The sequence below is a fragment of the Suncus etruscus genome, chromosome 18 (assembly GCF_024139225.1).
Source record: "Suncus etruscus isolate mSunEtr1 chromosome 18, mSunEtr1.pri.cur, whole genome shotgun sequence".
In the NCBI taxonomy this organism is placed as follows: Eukaryota; Metazoa; Chordata; class Mammalia; order Eulipotyphla; family Soricidae; genus Suncus; species Suncus etruscus.
In genome coordinates this window covers 40,234,022-40,256,241 of record NC_064865.1, presented here as the reverse complement: position 1 = coordinate 40,256,241, position 22,220 = coordinate 40,234,022, and the positions used below count along the sequence as shown (strand labels likewise).

Sequence of the window (22,220 nt, the reverse complement as noted above, 5' to 3'; positions counted from 1 at the left end):
CTTTCATTATTTATTAACATCAGAAGTGAATCTGTGAAGCAGGTCTTCAACAGTTGAACAAGTTCAGTATTTTAACATGGGAATGCAAGTGTGACAAAGTATTTGAGAAAAAAAGAAAATGCTACCTAAAAATTGTTCATTATAGGGGCAAAGCAATAGCATAGCAGTAGGGTGTTTGCCTTGTATGTAGCTGACCCAGGACGAACTTGGGTTTGATCCCCAGCATCCCGTATGGTCCCCCAAGTCAGGAGTGATTTCTGAGCTCATAGCCAGGAGTAACCCCTGAGCGTCACCGTGTGTGGCCCCAAAACCAAATAAAATAAAATAGTTCATTACAGGGGCTGAAGAGATGGTAAAACAGTTAAGGTGCCTGCCCTGCAGGTGGCTGCATGGCTGATGTGGCCGACAAGGGTTTAATCCCAGCACCCCATATGGTCTCAGGCCCTGTCAATTATGATCCTTGAGCACAAAGTCAGGGGTAAATCCTAAGTACTGCTGAGTGTGGCCCAAAAACCATTAAAAAATTGTGTTCACTCTAAGAGGGTCAAAGGAAAAATACTGGGTTCAAAGTATATGCCCTTACATGACCCCAACCTCATCCATGGCACCACACGGTCCACCCCCAGCATCGCCAGGGGCAGCCCTGAAGGCTCAGAGCAGTGGTCCTACTCCCCAACCCTTCGGACATTGCAAATTATTAATGGCTCCTTCAGTATGGAGGGGGCAGAAGTAGATACAGAGAAGAAAGTTTCCTGCCAAGTTCTATAAGCTAGAAGCAATCAAAGACCCTGTTCTGTAGCCTGAATTCCAGCGTTACCCAGAGGAAGAAATTATGAGATTTGGAATAAAGCAAGGGAACACTTCACCTATTAACTCAAGTTCATAACTTTGTGTTTTAGAAGTCTGTGTGTGTGTTAACTTTGTGTTTTAGGGGTGTGTGTGTGTGTGTGTGTGTGTGTGTGTGTGTGTGTGTGTGTGTGTGTGTGTGTGTGTGTGTGTGTGTGAGTGATACTTGGCTCAGGAAACCACAAGGTAACAGGGATCACATCCAAGCTATCTGCACACAAAGCATGAGTTCCGTCTTTTGATCTAACTGCTGTATATCCTCATACATTTGTACTGTATAGCTTTGGGAGGATAAATCAACTAGATTATTCTCTCTTCTTAGGAAGGAAAAAACTTATTAGATATGTTTGGGTCACATAATGAAACTTTGCTACCCCTCGGTAAAAAGTCCCATGTGTTTGGTTTTAGAGTATACCAGGCAGTACTCAGGGGTTTGCATTAGGCTCTGCACTTAGCAATCACTCTTGACAGACTCGGGGACATAAGAGCTGCCAGTGATCAACATGGATCAGCTAAATGCAAGACAAGTGAACTACTTGCTGAACTCTAGCTCTGGCCCCAAAGTACCATGTTCTTGAAATCAACAGCTTGATAAAAGGGGTAGGCAAAGGAAAGAAAGAGGTTCCCCTGGGATGGAGACAGATCAGTGTCTAAAGGCACCTACCTGCCATGTTGAGTGTCAGTGAGATCATGAATCTGATTCCTGGTACTGCCTATAGGATTGGGTATAATCCCACAGCTCTGTAGGGGAATCAGGCACCATGAAAGAATGTGGGATAGTTTCTACCAGAACACTCAGCCAATAATGTCTGACAAGTGCAACTGTAAAGTAGAAAGTGCTCAAGTACCACACAACTCAAGTGTCTGACCCCAGGAAGTACTGGGGACAAATATATCTGCATTACAATCAAGTGTGTATCATCCTTGTGATTTCAACAACAGCAACTAAAAGAAAGAGAAGGAGGGAAACAAAAAGAAAAATATGCTCCTATAATTGGCCTGGCTTTGTGGAGGGGAAGGTTCTGTGCTTTGGCCTGGTGTTGCCTGACCAAGTTGCTCTAAATATACTATCAAAAGGCAACTCAAGTTTTCATCCACATCTTGGGAATAACGGTGACAAATGAAGTCAGGGACTAAAAATATTACTGCAAACAGTCACAACATTGATGTTTTTCTGTTCAGTTAATGTCCAGGGCACAAGTTTGTGGCAACACCACATTCTGTCCACAAGAAGAGACTCCGTACCGTAAGCTATCACTGTTTCAGTGAGCTCATAGTCACGTTTAAACTTGTAGAATTGCAATGCTGAACACCAGATGGTCCAAAGCTGCCTTTCACCTCACTCAACAGCCATTTGCTAAATGATATCTAGCTGTTTACAAAATTTAAACGTGATAATCCCAGAGAAATGGGACACTTATCAGATGTATGTGGCCTAAAAAAGCTGCTAGGACATATATCCTAGAAGGATTTCCACCCCCTCGAAAAATGACAAATATCTTTTTTTTTTTTTTTTTTGGTTTTTTGGGCCACACCCGGCGGTGCTCAGGGGTTACTCCTGGCTGTCTGCTCAGAAATAGCTCCTGGCAGGCACGGGGGACCATATGGGACACCGGGATTCGAACCAACCACCTTTGGTCCTGGATCGGCTGCTTGCAAGGCAAACGCCGCTGAGCTATCTCTCCGGGCCCCGACAAATATCTTTAAGATAGTCAAACAGTGATAAATAGTATCAAGTCTACAACTTAAACTGCTCTGATGAAAAATATTCAGCACTGAAGGCCACTAAACAAAGCTAACTACAGACAACACCAGTACTCAATATCCTACAGTACTTACCACTCAAAGAAAGCTTCTCACAGACCTTTAAACCTTGAACTACAAGAGGCAGGTCTAATAAGTCATACAAAACCAACTAGAGCAATCCAAGACGGAATAAACTGACACCAGTCCCAACAGAGTCCTATGTGCCACCAATACAAACCATCGACACAGAGAATCTGTCAAATTCATTCATAAATGTAAGTTAGCTCAGCTAACTAAGGTCTGGAATATCATCTACAACAAATACGAGTATTTCTGCTAGAGTAACAGAGGCTGGAGTGATAGTACAACAGGATAAGGTGTTGGCTTTGCACACAGTCGATTCTGGCTCAATTCCTGGCACCCCATATCTCTGAGGCAGCCAGGAGTGATTCTTGAATGCAGAGCCCTGAATATCACCGGCTGTGGCCCAAAAACAAACAAAAATAAATAAATAAAATAAACAATAGGAACAGTGAAAAACACTCTTTATTCACTCTGAATGAAAGTACTTTAGAAGTAAAACCACTTAGCCTTCACTTAGATTCTGAAGAGATCCTTGTGGCTGTCAGCCCTCAAAATAATAGAACTAGGGCCCGGAGAGATAGCACAGTGGTGTTTGCCTTGCAAGCAGCCGATCCAAGAACTAAGGTGGTTGGTTCGAATCCCGGTGTCCCATATGGTCCCCCGTGCCTGCCAGGAGCTATTTCTGAGCAGACAGCCAGGAGTAACCCCCGAGCACCACCAGGTATGGCCCCCCCCAAAAAAAAAACAAAAAAAAAAAAACAATAGAACTAAGCATGAGGGGCTGGTGAGATAGCAATGAGGCAGGGCATTTGCCTTGCATGCAGAAGTGGTTCAAATCCCAGCATCCCATATGGTCCCCAAGCCTGCCAGGAACAACTTTTGAGCATAGAGCCAGGAGTAACCCCTGAGCACTGCCGGGTGTGACCCAAAAAATGAAACACAGCCACTAGGATATTGAAGCACAGAGATCAGGATCTGGACACAAAATTTAAAGAAATGCAAAAAGGTCTGAAACTGAGGCTGACTATATTATGTTGGCCTAATTTCTCTGTGTCCACTGCACTGCTCTCTTCTAAACAGAGAAATCAAGATTCCATCAGCGCCTCTTTCAGAGCCAAGTAAGGCACAGCTGAGCCCTCAGGCTGAAGGGATAAAACAACTATTTTAGCTGAGGCAGTACTGATCCTGTAGCTGCCAAAAGTTATTTCCCTTGGCCAAGGACTTTGTGAATAAAGGTAGTAGGAAGGAACACAGCTACTCCTGGAAGTGTGTAGTTTGAAGTTAGCTGCAAGGAGAGAGAGAATGGTTATTCTCTCAGGGTCAGAGTAAGAAAATGGGAAGGAGAAAATCTAGGAAGATGACAGGAGCTGTAGTACCAGGAGGCCACAGACAGAGAAAAGCACATTTGGGGAATTTCTGGAAAAGGGGAACAGTTCTTAATGCCTGTTGGGGATTTAGTTGTTTTCAACCTCAAGTCTGAGGCACCAGAAAAATGATAGCAGTTGTGAATGAGTCACAGGTTTTCTTGGGCCATATCTCTCTTCCTGTGACACTCAATATTTTCTACCACCTTTCCTAATACTTTCTCTACTTGCTTCACTTTATCAGCCCCTTTCTCTCCACAAAATTCTGTGACTACATAAATATAAGGTCACGTGGCTAAAGAAAACTCACCTCTACCACCAGTCTGACAACACAAACACAGATAACAGATGGCACTATTTGCCATCTTCCAAGGTTTAATTACTGGTAGTCGAAATGAATGAAGTGGTCAACCAGTTAAATAAGGATCTCCAAATGAAGCTATCGTCAACTCACCCAAGGGATTGGCACCAATAAATACATTTGCAAAGTTCATCTTCGGCATCTGGGTCAAAGACTGAATGTAGTTTCTTGCCTGTAAGAACAAAAGTATTCAAAATGATTTGGTTCAATAATATTACCAGTCTTGAGTCCTAGCCTCTTCAAGAAATGACTGTTCAATTATCCTAGCTCCAATGTTAGACTGTTATTTTTGATAGTCAAGACTTCTCTCTTGGGGCCAGAGAGATAGCATGGAGGTAAGGCATTTGCCTTTCATGCAGGTCATTGGTTCGAATCCTGGCGTCCCATATGGTCCCCCGTGCCTGCCAGGAGCAATTTCTGAGAATGGAGCCAGGAGTAACCCCTGAGCACTGCCGGGTGTGACCCAAAAACCACAAAAAAAAAAAAAAAAAAAAAAGACTTCTCTCTTACATCAATCTTAACTTTCTCATAATCACCTTTATTTAATATAACTTCTATCTTGAAGTTTTATTTCAAATGAATAGAATGTAGTTAAATTTCCTTTCATTAACTGTCTGTCTGATCAGAAGATCAAAATTTGTAAAAATGTGTCACGATAACTAGGAAGCTGCCTATTTGAGACATTTTCTGAAAAAGAATTGACATAGCTACCAAGATTCAAAATTACCTACCCAGGTCTTTATCATCAAGAGGCTTAGCGCAAAGACCCTATAATGAGGATCATATATCATTGGCCAAGTACCCTTTAGATGATATGGGGCTCAGTAGATACTCCAAAGGGTATCAATAGTAAATCTTGCTAAGAGAGTAATATTATTCCACAAGGCCTTTTAAGACAAAAGGCATCTCAAAAAGCAATAAACAATGGATTATAAATTATGTGGTTTATGTAGAAATCTTTGCCACTCAACAGCCACACAGCTGTGAGAAAGTCTCAGCTACCATATCAATTATCTGATGTGTAAATGGCAGTGTTAGATATTAGTATTTGATGTGCCTTATAGTTAGTGATTGATGTTCAAGGGAGATAAAACTCATGGAAGCATGTCAGAGAAAAATCCTGAACAAAAACACTACTGATACATAACTATCACTAATATAGTCCCTAGATGGGACAGGCTTAAATTTGAGTTATTTTCATCCCACTGGGCACATTTATTATAAATCTTAAGTCCTCAACTGTAAAAAGGATTAATAACAGCATCGCCTCTTAAGCCTGGGATGAAGTTCAGAGGGAGCAAACTAGCACTACTCTGGCATACTTATTTGGTTTACTGTGAGCTCCATACATATTAACCGCCATTACTGCTGCTTTTTTATTAAGTAACATCTGCTCTTGGTTCCTTGTCTCGACTTCAGAATTTCTAACCCTCATTTTAAAGGTGCCAAAGGACTAATAGTTCTAATTAAGGCAAAACCAAAAACTGGTCTTGAGGATTATCATAAATGTGTACCTCAATTAAGCTATGTCTCAAAGAATGAAACCTACTCTCAGTCCATCTGAGGAGCTGAGATAAAACATCTTTGAATCTATCCTAATGACCTCCTTAAGATTCCAATTATAATTCAGCTTAAGTCCATATGTGTGTGTGTGTGTGTGTGTGTGTGTGTCTGTGTAAGCATACACACAGACACACCAATACACACACATGCAAGGTTAGGAAGTTCTGGTTGCATCAGCTTCTTAAAGCAAGCAGGAGAGAGGCACTTTGAAAAGCAGTCGACAATCATGATTTGAAAATAAAGTTCTAGGTATTGAATACAAATATGGCAGTCATCTCTTCCTATAAGAGCATGTAATAAAAATAAATATGAAGGGAAAATCCAGCCCAGAAAAAACAGTCTCCTGCAGAGAACAGTCACTCCTTTAATAACATAAAGATAAGTGACAAGACTATACCTAATTGGAGCTGAAACAGAAATCAAGCCACCCTGGACTCTATTGTGCCCAGCTAGTTCCCCCCAAATGACACAGGGCATCTCAGAAAGAAAGGCCCCAGTCATCTCTGTTGAGAAAATTAGAGTTAGATTAAGTAGTTAGAATTAGTAAAGAAGAATCCTAACTCTACCTAAGTGTTCATATTTATGTGATTTGTCTCTTTTCTTTTACATGTAATACTTATTGGTGCTGCTATGCAATTTTTTTGTCTTTTATTTTTAGAGTAGAATACTCTTTGGGTCATTAAAAAAAATGAATGCATGAGTGAATGTGGAAGTGTACCTTCAATTAATTACACCCCCAGCCAAAAGTCATTAGATAATTAGATAATCTAATTGCAGGTATAGAATCTAGGAAAACACACATCGCCACCTGAGCAGTCCATTCATAAAAGCCATGTGTAAATGATCCAGGTCTCTAACTTATATTGAGTCCACAAGAGTGGAGGAATGAAGGACTTTTTCTTCCAAATGTCAACATGGTGCAATAGCCCACAGGTGGACATGGCCTTTATAGCCCTACAGGTGCATGCAAGCATTCAGTGATAATAAAAATCATGTTGGCTATCCAGTGGCAATAGAATGAGAGTGTGGCCTTCTGAATTCGAAATCCCTGTCCCGGCTACTTAATTCTCACCTCATGGCTTGGCATCCTGTTAATGAGATAAGCAGGGGGTGTCCCCGTCAGGCGCATAATCTGCTGTAGCTGGTTAATATCTTAGATGCCTGGTCAAGGGCATTGTTGAACATACATAGTAAAAAATAAACTTTCAACTTAAGTCTCTGAAAAAGCTCAAAAGCCACTCCCAAACAAAAAGCCTGATCCCCACCCATTCCACCCACCCCAGTCCAGAGCCCAAGAGTGATCGCTTGAACAGCACACACGCCTGTGAATGGCATGAGCCTTGTTGGGCCTGGAGCTGGAAACTAGCCAAACAGGTAAGAAAAATGTCTTTTCCTAGGCCTTAGCTCCATCTTGACTATTTACAAGTTTAGGCTCCCTGGAGAGAGACTGCCCCTCAATCCAGGATGCCAGCCAGAGAATAGTCTTAAAGAATTGATGGCTGGGACCTTTAGTTTGTGGGTTAATTTTTTTTATTTAACTTTGGACAAAAAGTCAACATGCTTTATTCCATTCAAAGAAAAGGTTATATTATCGTGACTTAGGTTCTGGTGATTCTCCAAGGCCCACCCCCTCCCAAATGTGAGATATAGGTGGATGTGTAGCATGAGAAATAATGTCAAGTGTCAAAGATGTTAGTAGTAACACACTGAAAAACACACGCCACACATGTGACACACACACACAATGCTATTTGAAAGAAGGGGAGAAGAGGAGACATTAGAAGCCAATGGCAAAGACAAACCAAAGTCTTAGTTGCTGAGAGGATTAAAGCTCCTGCTGAAACTACAGCATGCCACAAATTCTCCCCTGGGTCTCCTAACAAGTGAACAGACCAACCTCACTTAACAAAACAGCTGGGAGGAAGTATGCTTGCCCCCAAACTCCGTAATTACCAGACAAGGGCAGAACTGTGAGGTTCTCCAAATGGACTATAACTTTTCTTAAGTTTTACTCCAAACTTCCTAGTTGTTTCATGATCTGATTATTTATTTATTCTGTTTGGGGGTCAAAGCTGTGGTACATGGAGTATTCAGAGCTCGTACTCTGTGGACCATGTGATGCAGAGGATTGACCCTGGTCTCCTGCATGTAAGACATGCGGGCCATCCTTCAAGCTACCTCTTCAGCCCAACACATCAATGTGGAACATAACTCTCCTTCTAAAACACTGTAAAAGATGTTAGTTTATCATGTGTTCCTATTAGAGAAGGAGACAAAAGTTTTTAAAAGTTTTCCATAAAATTCAACAAAAACATTTTTAACATTGAATTCTTTCTTTTAGTTGTAGCATCATCTTCAATGAATGCCCTATTTAAGTGGTTTCCCTCCCCCCTTTGGTTCATCCTCTGAACTAAAATTCAGTGATCAGATTACAAATATATGAGTGGGGGGCCCAGATACCCAAGTCTGCTCTTCATATTCCCTATGCCCAAATTCAAAAGATGGCTTGGGTTTCCTTGAAGTCTCACAATGATGCTTATACATATTTACCTCTACTCAAATATATACCAAATAGCATTTTGCAAGCCAACAGAGACAGCAAAAGGGGAGAGGAGGTCGCTAAACGAATCAGTCACCAGAGACTATAAACTGGGATTTATCATTTTTAAGTCCTGCACTTCTTTACTTGCTTCTGAGCAATACTGGGTCCATATGTTTTGGACACTGTTTTGTTTGCTTTAAATCAGTTATTCTCTCCCATTCTAGACAGAAGACTGGGAAGACTTGATTTCTCAAGAAACATATGCCAGTGAGTCACTGGCTGGGCTTAGTCATCTTACTAAGATTTGGGGGGATTCCTTCACTGCAGGTCACCAACTAAATATTCTCTCCTTAGCCATCCTCACCAGCCAGAGTCCCTCCCTCCCGGCACATCCTCTGTCTCCTCAGACAGTAAACCAGTCCCTGAATCTGCTTACACAGAACCAACCACCTGTTTACTAACCCAATAGAAACCTCAAGGATGGCAGCACTACTTCCTCCCAACTTGTCAGAAATAATGACAATAGCTAATTGCCTTTCTGCGTTTACTATAGCCCTTCACTAATAAAATCTTCTTTCAATAAAGTCTTTAAATCATGTTTTTAAAACTTGGTTTTCTATTTACACAATTTGATATGTTTTCCACATATTATGTGCTTTTCATATAAACATGTGTTAAAGTTGCTAACGTCAAATTGTTTTTGTCTTCCCTTTGAAAGGTTACTTTTATTGACTCAGACATAGGGGAGGAAATTTAAAAAACCCTTCTTATGATTTTACTCAATGCTGTATTATCTGGGTAAGTTCTGCATTCTGATGCTCAATATCATTATGCCCACTGCTATGCAAGAGCTGGTTGGAGGTGTTTTATCTTAGTTCACACAGGATGAGGACATTTCTTTTTTTTTTTTGGGCCACACCCGTTTGACGCTCAGGGGTTACTCCTGGCTATGCGCTCAGAAATCGCCCCTGGCTTGGGGGGACCATATGGGACGCTGGGGGATTGAACCGCGGTCCGTCCTACGCTAGCGCTTGCAAGGCAGACACCTTACCTCTAGCGCTACCTTCCCGGCCCCACATTTCATTATTTGAGAGGGAGTTTGGTGGTTTCTTTCTTAAAATTAAACAACAGGCTTAAGCAAAAGGTTGATCCTTTTGCTGATACTTTCCATTTTGGGAGCACTTGTGACTAACTGCTTAGATCTTTAAGGCAGATACTTGGGGGTTGGAGAGGGGTCCGAGAAAGAGCTGCTAGAATTCAACCCTAGACAGGGAACACAGTTATTACTTTTATCTCATTAGCAATATTCATCAACACAGTGAACTATCTCCTAGTCCCATCACGCCTGCTCCTAGATTCTATTTGCTAATCTTTCTAAGAAGCAAATACGTTTAAAGCAATACAGCACTGTCCTCTAAAAACATTGATCTCATACCTTTGATCCACTCCAATCCAGCTTCTGCATTTCATAAAGCAAAAGAAAACTCCTCTTTCAGGAGGACACTGCGGCCAAGAACTCTGACAAGGACTTCCAAAAAGAGTGAGCAAGCAAACTGCACACGATGCAAGCACAAATCGTGTTATCAGAACATCTGGGAGCTCTGCTCCGCTTTGCCAAGTGACTCAGTACATGACTCAGGCAAGTCACAGCCTCTCTATTCTTCTGCTTCCTCTTCTTAAGTAAGCAAATGACACAAAATAAAATAGGGCCAGTGCACTCTGAAACCCCTCCGAGTCGGTTAATAAGTGCACTGGGGTTAAATGATCACTTTACAGACTGAGGCAGATGATAATATTCTTTATTTTGTCAAAGAGATGATCAACAGTCTGCCTGAAGCCACCCAGTGGTTTGCTCAATCAGACAAAGGAATCTCCTCAGCCAGAAAGCTGGAGAATTCAGAAGGACACAAGGGGAACTAGGATCCACCATGGGGGGGGGGCAGGGGGCGGGGAAACGAACCCTGTACCCAACTGCCTGGCCGCAGACAGTAGGGAAAACCAGGAGAAAGGCTGGGCTCTCTCATCTTTGGTCCAAGAGAATGGATGACCAACAGCCAGAAATCACAGCCCAGGTATGTCAGAGCTGCACTCCCTCCAGTGCATCTCTCAAAGCCCCTACTCAGAGGCAGGGGAGCATCAGCTCCGAATCTCTCCCTTGGGTTAGCCAACTTGTAATTACAGAGGCAGGCCATGGAGGACAAATGCTATAAGCTACTCCAGCGGGCCTACAGTAGTAACAGGGGCTGGACAATCTCCTCTGCTGGTCTGGAGGCTGGGTAAGGAAATGCCCCTGTTGGGAACAGACACCTTCTATGGGATGAAAGTGACTTCCGGAAATGGGCGGTCATGTGCAGGAAAAGAATATTCTCGTTGTTTTAATGTTGAAGCCAAACTAAAACATGGTGAAGTTCATGCCGCAACAACGGACACCAACACAAAGTGAAAAGAGCCGTTGAGTCTAGGTGGAACTTCCTAAGAAGGCTGCAGTCAGAGCTGGGGGAAAATGAAGGCCCAAATTTCCCAGGAATTTCACGGTGTGAATGAGAATCTTACTTCTGAGTAGTGGACACCCCAGCACAAACTCCCATGACCCAAGTATACACCCAGGCAGAAAAGAGAACGAAACACACCCATGCAAGTGAGTGGGCAGCGCGCACACACTGTATACAAAGCACGCGTACATGCATACTCAGGCCACGCTTGCAAACGGAGCCCATCAGAGTACAGATGGAAGTGAGGGAGGAGAGTAAGTGGCAGAGGCTGAAAATGACAATCGAAGCGTCAACTCACAGACTCTGAGGAGATTTTCTTCAAAAGCTCAGCCCCTGGGGTTCCAACGAGTCTTAAAATGAGCTTCAACTGATCAATATCTAATGGTGGACTATAAAGGAAAATGTTGGGACAAAATAAAGATGAAAAATGAAAGAAACAAAACAGAAACAAACAACGTAAACCAGAAAATAAACAAACAAACAAACAGAAAGTCAAAAAAAAAACAAAAAAACAAATCAAGCCAAAATGGTGGATTCCTCTAGGCCAAGGCTTCGGCTGGATGGTGGCTTCAGGTAGAAACTGGATCCTCCTGTACAGATTCAAAACCCCACCGGGGACCTATCTCATTCGAAATCGTTTTGTGCATCTGTCAAGATCACCGACTGGTTAAGAGCAGGAATGTTTACTGAGACCAGCTGTCTGAGGGGAGAGCAGGTGAGAACATCAAAGCTTCCCTTAGTCCATATACCTGAGTTCACACCCACCTCCTCAGCTTCCCATGAGGCATCAGTAAGTAGCCAGGGAGGCAGAGAACACCAGGAAACAGTGCTAAAGGTAAGAAAAAAGCAGCAAAGTGTTGGTCTAGAAAGTCCTAAAGTTTGACCTAAGAAACTGGTAACCAGACAGGCCTGGGAAGGGAGTAGAAGTCTAGGCCCTCTGGGAAAGCCACTTTGACAGAATGGAGCAGAGGAAGTGAACTCAGTGACGGTTGCCAGCAGAGGGCCCCACTGCCCCACCACACCTGCATGTTCTTCAGGGTTGGAATGACAGGGTAGCAGGTAGGGCCAGGGAGCTAGCTTTGCCTTGCAGGTCATAGACCTGGGTTTGCTATCCAGCACTACCTATGTTCCCCCAGCCCTGCCTGAGTGCAGAGCCAGGAGTGAGTCCTTGCACCTTTGGGGTTGGCCCAAAAACCAACCAGCAAAACTAAACAAACAAACAAACAAACAAACAAAAAAATCAGGACTCCCTAACAAAGCAGGATAGTTGACGTTTTAATTTTTGTTAGTTTTTGCTTGTGGCCATCCCCAACGGCTCTGAGATCACTCTTAGCAGGTCCAGGGTACCATGTAAGGTGCTGAGTACCAAACCCAGATCAACCATATGCAAGGCAAGTACTTACCAGTGGTCCTGTACCTCAGGTTCCAAGTAAGGTTTTTAAGTCTATTGATATATTAACAAGTTACACATCCCAACGTCTCTAAATCAGAGGTTCCCACACTGATTTGGCTTACCACTCCCTTTTATGGAGATAAAAAAAAAAAATCACTCAATACCTACCTTCTTTGAGTAAACAAACAGAAATACCCTCAACTGTGCTCAGGGCTAAAACTGGCTCCCCGCAACTGGCTTCAGCACTGCCCAGAGGGTAGAGCCCACACTCCACAAAGGAAACGGCTAACTGCTCACATGTCCACACCTGGATTCTAGCCCAATCTTCCACCTCTGCTCAGAAATAAGGTGCATTTATTAACCAAGAGGCCAAAAGGTTTCCTTTGTTCTTCCTGCTCTCAACCTTGCCTGAAATCAAGGAAGTTTAATGGAGAAGAGGGGAAAGAATCTGTCAGCTAGCTTTCCATACATTAAAAATGTGCAGTTTCTTCACATCTAAATGGCCCTGCAGGAGGCAGAGAGAGGGGAAAGTGACTGACCACCTTTTGAGCTTGTCAAAACTCCAGTCAGCTCTTTCATCTACCAGGGGTCTCAAACTCAATTTACCTGGGGGCCGCAGGAGGCAAAGTCGGGGTGATCCTTGAGTGCAAAGTCAGTAGTAAGCCTTGAACATTGGGGGGTGTGACCCAAACAACTAAAATAAAACAAAACAAAAAAAGATTCCTCTAGGGCAGGGCCACAAAATGTTGTATGGGGGGCTGCAAATGGCCTGCAGGCCGCAAGTTGGAGACCCCCGATTATTTCTACATAGATGCTTCTCAACCTCAGAGCTCAGCCTCAGTTTCTCTCTTTAGAGAGGGGCTCAACGCCAGCACAGTCCAACCTGTTACTGTGTGTCTGTCTATGCAGTGCTTAGAAAGAAGCAGTGCTCAGGGGCTGGAGAGATAGCACGGAGGTAGAGCATTTGCCTTGCATGCAGAAGGATGGTGGTTTGAATCCCAGCATCCCATAGGGTCCCCCGAGCCTGCCAGGAGCAGTTTCTGAGTGTAGAGCTAAGAGTAACCCCTGAGTGAAGCCGGTGTGACCCAAAACACAAGAAAACAAACAAACAAAAGAAATAAGAAGTGCTCATCAAAACTTGCAGATAGGCTAGAGGACACACGCAAACACATGAACACCACACCCACACCCACACCCACACCCACACCCACACCCACACACACACACTTTCTGCTCACCCCAGCTCATCAAAACTTGCAGTACACAGGGTTGGAGCAATAGGACATTTGCCTTGTAGTAGCTGACCTAAATTCGATCCCTGGCATCCCATAGGTTCCCCCAAGCCCGGCAATAGTAGTAACCCTAAACACACACACAAAGAGAATCCCATATGAACTAGTGGTATTTCCTGCCATAAAGCAGACACACACCTATGTTCATCACATTACTCAGTGTAACAGCCAAGCCAAGGAACAATCCAACTATATATACCACAACTTCTTCATCCATTCCTAAGTGGCACTATGGAAGAATAAAATAATGTTGTTTGCTGTGACATGGATTTAACTAGGGGACATTATATGGAGTGAAGGTCATGGGATAGGTACAGAATAATCTCTCATATATGGGACTTAAAGATACATGACAGAATATGTCAAAGAGTCAATGGCAACATAATGGAAGAACTGAGTTACAGAACTGAGTTTTTGTAAGGGGCGGGAGTCTGAAAGAGCAATGGGAACCTTGGGAGGAGGGAAACAAGGACACTGATGATGAGTATGGTGTTGGAATATATATGTGAGACCATCATTAACAGTACTGTAACTCCCAGTACCTCGATCAATTAAAAGTTTTGTTTCTTAATTCATGTAAACTTGGGCCCGGGGAGATAGCACAGTGGTGTTTGCCTTGCAAGCAGCCAATCCAGGACCAAAGGTGGTTGGTTCGAATCCCAGTGTCCCATATGGTCCCCCGTGCCTGCCAGGAGCTATTTCTGAGCAGACAGCCAGGAGTAACCCCTGAGCACCGCCGGGTGTGGCCCCCCCCCAAAAAAAAAAAAATCATGTAAACTTGAAAGGTAGAAGAGTAAAGCCAATGACAAAAATCTCTATGAATAATGGATCTCTGAGGTCTTTAGTAACTCAAAGTTTTAAAGTTACTAACTGAGAGTAAGTAATGGATTATTTCAGGCAAGAAAATGGTTCCAGAGGCTGGAGAGATAGCATGGAGGTAAGGCATTTGCCTTGCATGCAGAAGGTCGGTGGTTCAAATCCTGGCATCCCATATGTCTCTTGAGCCTGCCAGGAGCAATTTCTGAGCATAAAGCCAGGAGTAACCCCTGGGCGCAGCTGGGTGTAAGCCAAAAAAAAACAAAAAACAAAAAAAAAAAAAAACAAAAAAAAACAAAGGAAAAAGAAAATGGTTCCAGATCACTAAATTAAGACTCCACCCTGATGAAAATGAAGTCATACATAGCACTGGGCCATAGTGACTAGTTTGAAGGTGTGTCTTAAATTGCTTTCCAGATCTTCTGAAAAAAAAAAAATCAAGTTATACTAAATTAGATTCTAGGATTTTACTGAGTGCTTTTAAATCTAGGGCCTTAAACTCATAAAGAGCACAGATACATGTTTTAACTGCAAAAGATAATGGATGGAAATTTCTCTACTGGGAAGAAGGAATGTTGTTTTAAATTGATATGGAACGAAGAAAAGTGACAGGACAGAATGAATTAAAGGAAGGTGTTAAAAATGTGAAGGTTGTGCTTTAGGAAAGCAAATTTTGTATGGTTTGGACCTCAGAATTAAATAATAGAGGTAGTATATTCTGAGTAAAATCAGATTTTAATTTTCCTTTGCTAAAAGAAAAAAATATTATAAAAGATCAGTGAGCTTTGAGTATCATAAAAGACTGGTGACTAAATTGTTTGGCCTGCAAAGAAAAATGAAGATATTTGCTATTAAAAGTATTTCTTGTCAGTTTTATCATCAGATCTTTAAGTAAACCGACTCTTTGTTTTAGGAAAATTAAAGTTTAGTACAGTTTTAAAATGTTTTATTACTGTGTTTAAATAGGTAATTAAATACTCTTTTATTGTTATCTGTGTTTCAAGCTTCCTAATACCCAGGAGACAAATCTCATCATAAATCAAAAACTCTAAGAAAAAAGTTCCTGGTTGATTAGAGTGAAAGAAAATGTGGAACATCTTAGGAGAGCTAGGGCATGCCATAATAATTACTTTATTCCCCTCTGGAAAGAGAAATACATGTGAATCAAGTCTATTTGGTATGTTAAAGCTTCATGGGATGTTTTAATCTATAAGAAGAAATATTTTAACCTTCTTAATATATATATGAATAATAAAGTGAGAATTCTAACCTATTTGGAATTCCTGAAGACTAAAATTCTGCATATTTTAGGACTAATATGTTACCAAACTAGGCAAATTCCTTGCCAATTGTATTCTAAGATTTTTGGGGGGGCGTCGCCATACCTGGTGACGCTGTTACTCCTGGCTATGCACTCAGAAATCACTCCTGGCTTGGGGGACCATATGGGACGCTCAGGGATCAAACCAAGGTCTGTCCTGGGTCAGCGCGTGCAAGGCAAATGCCCTACCTCTGTGCCACCGCCCTGGCCCCCTTAGATCTTTTTTGATCATTCATAAAATGGCCTTGCTGCCATCTGAAGAACGGTTCTAATGCCTTGCTCAGAAAAGTCTGTGGGAAAACAAAAATCTTCGGCAAATGCTACAGAGTACAGTCTGTCATGAAACTGAATATAAAAATCGCAGAAATTAAAAAGAAAAAAGAAATGGGACAATTTATAGGACACCAAAATTTTCTACATGAGACTAAATGAACTATTGAGAACAAATTTTGATGTATTAAAAAAATAAGTTCTTGGGCCGGGAAGGTGGTGCTAGAGATAAGGTGTCTGCCTTGCAAGCGCTAGCGTAGGACGGACCGTGGTTCGATCCCCCGGCGTCCTATATGGTCCCCCCAAGCCAGGAGCGATTTCTGAGCACATAGCCAGGAGTAACCCCTGAGCGTCAAACAGGTATGGCCCAAAAAAAAAAAAAAAAAAAAAAGTTCTTGGGGCCAGCAAGGTGGCACTAGAGGTAAGGTGTCTGCCTTGCAAGCGCTAGCCAAGGAAAAACCAGTTCGATCCCCCAGCATCCCATATGGTCCCCCCAAGCCAGGGGCAATTTCTGAGCGCTTAGCCAGGAGCAACCCCTGAGCATCAAACGGGTGTGGCCTGAAAAACAAAAACAAACAAAAAAATAAGTTCGTATATGGGCTTATATTAAACTCTTATTTACTGGGCAGCCAATACATAAGATAGAGCATATCACACAAGAAAATTTAAATCATTCTCTCTTATTTTTTTGAAATGAAACATACTCTTTAATAAATAATGATAAAACAATTGGATAAACATGTGTTGGAAATTAAAGATTCATCCATATCTCACACCTTGCCCAAAAGTAAATTATAAATGGACTAAGGACTTTGAGATCATATCAAAAGCCATACATTTTACTTGAGGAAGATATAGGCAAAACAGTCCCATATTTAACCTCAAAAAATTTTGATGATCAAATTCTCTCTTATTTTATAAATAGAGTAGAAACTTCACTTTCCATTGAGTAAGCCATATCTCCACCTACAACCTACCAGAGCAGCTCAGCACCTGCTGGCCAACTTGGAAAGACTTGCTAAATTCTGCTTTTCCACTCAGTCCCACCCCTCTGCTAGCCCCTTAAAATCTAGGCCAGCCATACACATACTCCTATCAGAGAAACGTCATTTTATTACATATCAGGAGTAACAATGTTCTCCCACACTCCATCTGAAGTGTCCACGTCACAGCTGTGTGGTGAGAGAGTGAGAAAGCTGTAAGGGCTATGAACAGAGTTGGGACAGCACTTCAAGATTCAGCACTTAGAGGATTAGTAAACACACAATGCAAAAGAAAACCAAGCTAGTAGCTAAGGGCCCCAGTGTGAAGGAAGTCAGAGCTTGCAAAGCTCAGAAGAAATCACCAGAGGTTCTCTAAGAGTTGGCTAGCCAGCTAGGATATATAATATAGGTCACTCCTTCCATAGTACAAATTCCTGCAAGGCCACTATCATTTGTCCAGACTGTAAAGGTCAGAAGGAACTTCAAGTAGCTATCTAAGGAGGCGAAGCAAAATTTACCACAGCCTGACAATAAGTTATTCTGATAGCAAGCCAATGTTCATAATAGATTTTAACCCCCGACACCATATATGGACCCCTGAGCCCCGCCTGATGTGACCCCTAAGTGCAGTGCTAGGAGTCAACCTTGAGCACTGCCAGATGTATATCCCCCCAAAAAAAGAAATTCATATGGAATGGCAGCAGTTGATTGCAAGTGGACTATAACTCAACAGCCCTACTCTTCTCTGGCAAATAACTTTTATAAACATTTATAATATAAGCTTTGTTATTTTTGTGTGTGAAAGGTGATGGGGACTGAAACCAGAGTCACACATGCAAGGCAAACTCTCTACTGCTAAACTACATCCCAGTTCAATATTATACGAGGCTATTTTACACACCTTAGAGATCAAGTTTTCAAGGAATATTTTGTGATATTGAAAAAAACTCTTTTAAGAGAAGACTAACATAACTTTTTAGTTGTTTTTGGCTTGGAGTCATACCCTGCAATGCTCAGGGAGTGTTCTTGGCTCTGAGCAAAGGGGTCATTCCTGGAGGAGTGTGGGAGGTTATATGTGCTACCAGGAATTGAATCTGGGTTGGCTGTGAGCAAAATGAGAGCCCAGCTGCTGTACTACCGTTCTGTTTCCTTTTTTTGTTATGTTTTTGGACCATACCTGGTGACGCTCAGGGGTTACTACTGGCTATACGCTCAGAAAACGCTCCGGGGGTAGGGGATCATATGGGATGCTGGGGGATCAAACCGTGGTCCATCCTAGGTTAGTGCGTGCAAGGCAAACACCCTACTGCTTGCGCCACAGCTCCAGCCCCCCCATTTCCATTTTTATAGTAAAATTATTCCATTTATATATATATGGCTTGCACCACTGCTTTGGCCCCCACAGTATTTCTTATAAGAGAAATAGTATTTTCTTCAGGGGAATTTCAGGGATTAACACTAGTGCCAAAAGGATCTCTCAAGAAGACTAATTATAAAACAGAAAGGGAGGAAGTAGAAGACCTGTAGAAATCTGAACCTGCAAAGTCCAAATAATACTAGAAATAATACTAGGGATTATTTAAATGTGATTAGATTGGAGCAATAGTATAGCAGGCAGGGCAACTGGTCTGCATGAGGGTGACCCAGGTAAGATCCTCAGTATCCCATATAGTCCACCGATCACCTCCAGGAGTGATTCCTGAGTATAGAGCCAGGAGTAACCTGAGCATCACTGGCTGTGGCCCAACAACAAAACTAACTTGAAATAGAGCAAAATCATAGTAAGCTCATAATAAATTCTTCTTTCTGTTCTGTTTTGTTTTGTTTTAGGGGGTCATACCCAGCAACACTTTGGTTACTCCCAGCAGGCTTGGGGGACCATATGGGATGCTGGGATTCGAAGCACCGTCCTTCTGCAGGCAAGGCAAATGCTGTACCTCCATGTTATTTCTCTGGCCCCGTAAGCTCATAATAACTCTTAGCTACAAAACAGTAACCTCTTCATGACCATGAATTTGGTAATATCTACTTAGATATAACACCAAAGCATGGACAACTGAAGAAATCACCATTAAAAAAATTTGTCTGTGTGTGTTAAAGATATCATTAGGGAAGTGGGTAGATAAAAGAACTTGGGCAAGTATTTCTTCAAATAAGTCAGACAAGTGGCAAGTAAAATCAGGTAAAGGAAAATGCTCAATGTGGTTAATCACTAAAGAAATGCAAATTGAGACAAACCACTTCCTATGAGTGGGATGTCTTTTTCACAGAAACAAAAAAAAAGGGCCAGAGAGATAGCATGGAGGTAGGGTGTTTGCCTTGCATGCAGAAGTATGGTGGTTCGAATCCCAGCATCCCATATGGCCCCCCAAGCCTGCCAGGAGAGATTTCTGAGCGTAGAGTCAGGAGTAATCCCTGAGTGCTGCTGGGTGTGACCCAAAAACCAAAAAAAAAAAAGAAAAGAAAAGAAAAGAAAAGGAAGGAAGGAAGGAAGGAAGGAAGGAAGGAAGGAAGGAAGGAAGGAAGGAAGGAAGGAAGGAAGGAAGGAAGGGAGGGAGGGAGGAAGGAAGGGAGGAAGGGAGGAAGGGAGGAAGGAAGGGAGGAAGGGAGGGGAGAAAGGGAAGAAGGGAGGGAGAGAAGAAAGAAAGGAAGGAAAGAAGGGAGGGAGGGAGGGAGGAAGGAAAGAAGGAAGAAAGGAGGGAAGGAGGAAGGAAGGAGAAAGGAAGGGAGGGAGGGAGGAGAGAGAGAAAGGGAAGGAGGGAGAGAAGAAAGAAAGGAAGGAAAGAAGGGAGGGAGGAAGGAAGGAAGGAAGAAAGAAAGGAAGGAAGGAAGGAAGGAAGGAAGGAAGGAAGGAAGGAAGGAAGGAAGGAAGGAAGGAAGGAAGGAAGGAAGGGAGGGAGGGAGGGAGGAAGGAAGGAAGGAAGGGAGGGAGGGAGGGAGGGAGGGAGGAGGAAGGAAGAGAAGGAAGGAATAAGTGTTATTGAAGAAAGGAAGAAATTGTTCATAGATCACTAAGAGCATGTAAAAAAAAGTGCAGCTCAAGATCCTTAAAAAGCTAAAACAATTACAGCATCATTCAACAATTCCACTTTTAGATACTGACTGAAAGATCAGAGACTCCAACAGAAACTTCTATGTGTCAAGTTACATATGTCAAGTTTACAATCTGTAAAAGATGAAAGCAACAACCCTATGATCTATGAACAGATGAAGAGATAATAAACTAAGTGTGGTAACTACATACATAGAACCAATCAAGTTTTTGCAGCAAAGAAAAAAATAAGAAGTTCCGATACTTGTTGCAACACAGATAAACTTGGAAAACATTACATTTAATAAACAACCCAGACACAAGAGGGCAAATAGTATTGATCCTGCCTCGACGACTCTTTAAACTTAGTCATAGAGATAGAACACGGAAGAGAAGAAACTGGAGGCCTCAGGATGGAAGGAATAGGAATTCGGTGTTTGGTGAGTTTCTCTTTGGGACAATGAAAATGTTTTGGAAACAGGTAGTAAAGCCTGCACATTATGAATGGAGTCATTTCTACAGTATACTTAAAGGTAGTCTGCTTTTAAAAATGGTTAAAATAGGGGCCAGAGAGATAGCATGGAGGTAAGGCGTTTGCCTTGTATGTAGAAGGACGGGGGTTCAAACCCCAGCATCTCATATGGTCCCCCGAGCCTGCCGGGGGTGATTTCTGAGTGTAGAGCCAGGAATAGCTCCTGAGCGCTGCCAGGTGTGACCCCAAAACCAAAATAAAATAAAATAAAAAGGTTAAAATAAAAATTTATATTATGTCTGTTAATATAATGAAATAGTTTTATGTTAGATACCATAAAATTTTTTAATTCGGTTTCTAAGTTTCACAAAATCACATTTTATGTACTCAGCAGCCACATACGGTTGGTGATTTCAACCATTATGGTGGTCCTGAGTATCCTAGAAATTTAGGAACCTTCCACATGCTAGATATGAGATCTGCCACCAGTCAGCTTCCTAGGTTCACCACAGAAATTTTGAGTATTTTTTTTGGCGGGGGTCACACCCAGCAGTGCTCAGGAGTCACTCCTGGCTCTATGCTCAGAAATCACTCCTGGCAGGTTCAGGGGACCACATGGGATGCCGGGATTCGAACCACTGACCCTCTGCATGCAAGGCAAATGCCTTACCTCCATGCTATCTCTCCGGCCCCTTGAGTAGGTATTTCTTACCCTGAAATAAAAACAAGCAGTTCCAAATGCAATATGACTGACAAGTAAGAACATAATTAAGAGGATACCTTAGTAATTGGTTGCACTTAAAAAGTCACAAAATTTAAAAAGTTAAATTTAAATGTAAAAAGTTAGTAAGTCGGAGAGACAGCACTGTGGTAGGGCATTTGCTTGCATGCTGACGACCTAGAAGAGACCCGGTTCATTCTTGGCATCCCATGTGGTCCTCAAGCCTGCCGGGGTGGTTTCTGAGGGCAGAGCCAGGAGTAACCCCTGAGTGCCACCAGGTGTGGCCCCAAAACCAATCAATCAAAAATTAAATAAAGTTTAAAAAAAATTCATGAATAGGGATTGAAACTATAGCACCATGGGAAGGGTGTTTGCCTTGAAAATGGCCAACCTGTGTTTGAGCCCTGGTATCTCTTACGGTCCCCCAAGCCTGTCAGGAATAATTCCTGAGAGTAGCCCATGTGACTCAAAAAACAAAGTAAAACAAAAAAGTCACAAATAAGCAGTAGTTGCATGCTATTCTGAGCAAATAAGAACCAGTGTGGAGCCAGACATTCTCTAAAGGTTTAAAAAAGAAGAATTCTAGGGGCCTGAGTGATAGCACAGCAGTAGAGTGTTTGCCTTGCATGCTGCATATCTGGGGTAGACAGGTTTGATCCCTGGCATCCTAAATGGCCCCCCAAACCTGCCAGTATCGATTTCTTTTTTTTTTTTTTTTTTTTGGTTTTTGGGCCACACCCGGCGGTGCTCAGGGGTTATTCCTGGCTGTCTGCTCAGAAACAGCTCCTGGCAGGCACGGGGGACCATATGGGACACCGGGATTCGAACCAACCACCTTTGGTCCTGGATCGGCTGCTTGCAAGGCAAACGCCGCTGTGCTATCTCTCCGGGCCCGCCAGTAACGATTTCTGAGCGCAGAGCCA

The 22,220-nt window shown here is 42.5% G+C and overlaps 1 protein-coding gene across 2 annotated transcripts in view; it reads right to left on the bottom strand.

Moving 5' to 3' along the window:
• MAPK14 (mitogen-activated protein kinase 14) overlaps window positions 1–22,220 on the bottom strand; it is a 97,227-nt gene that overhangs the window by 2,311 nt on the left and 72,696 nt on the right. The window contains exons 9-10 of one of the 2 annotated variants that reach the window (XM_049765270.1): window positions 11,297–11,376; window positions 4,495–4,573 (exon numbers count right to left, since the gene is read on the bottom strand). In XM_049765270.1, the coding sequence (XP_049621227.1) occupies window positions 4,495–4,573; window positions 11,297–11,376 (159 nt within the window). Of the gene's footprint in view, window positions 1–4,494; window positions 4,574–7,036; window positions 7,117–11,296; window positions 11,377–22,220 lie in introns of both variants that reach the window. The other variant, XM_049765269.1, reaches the window with a different exon arrangement.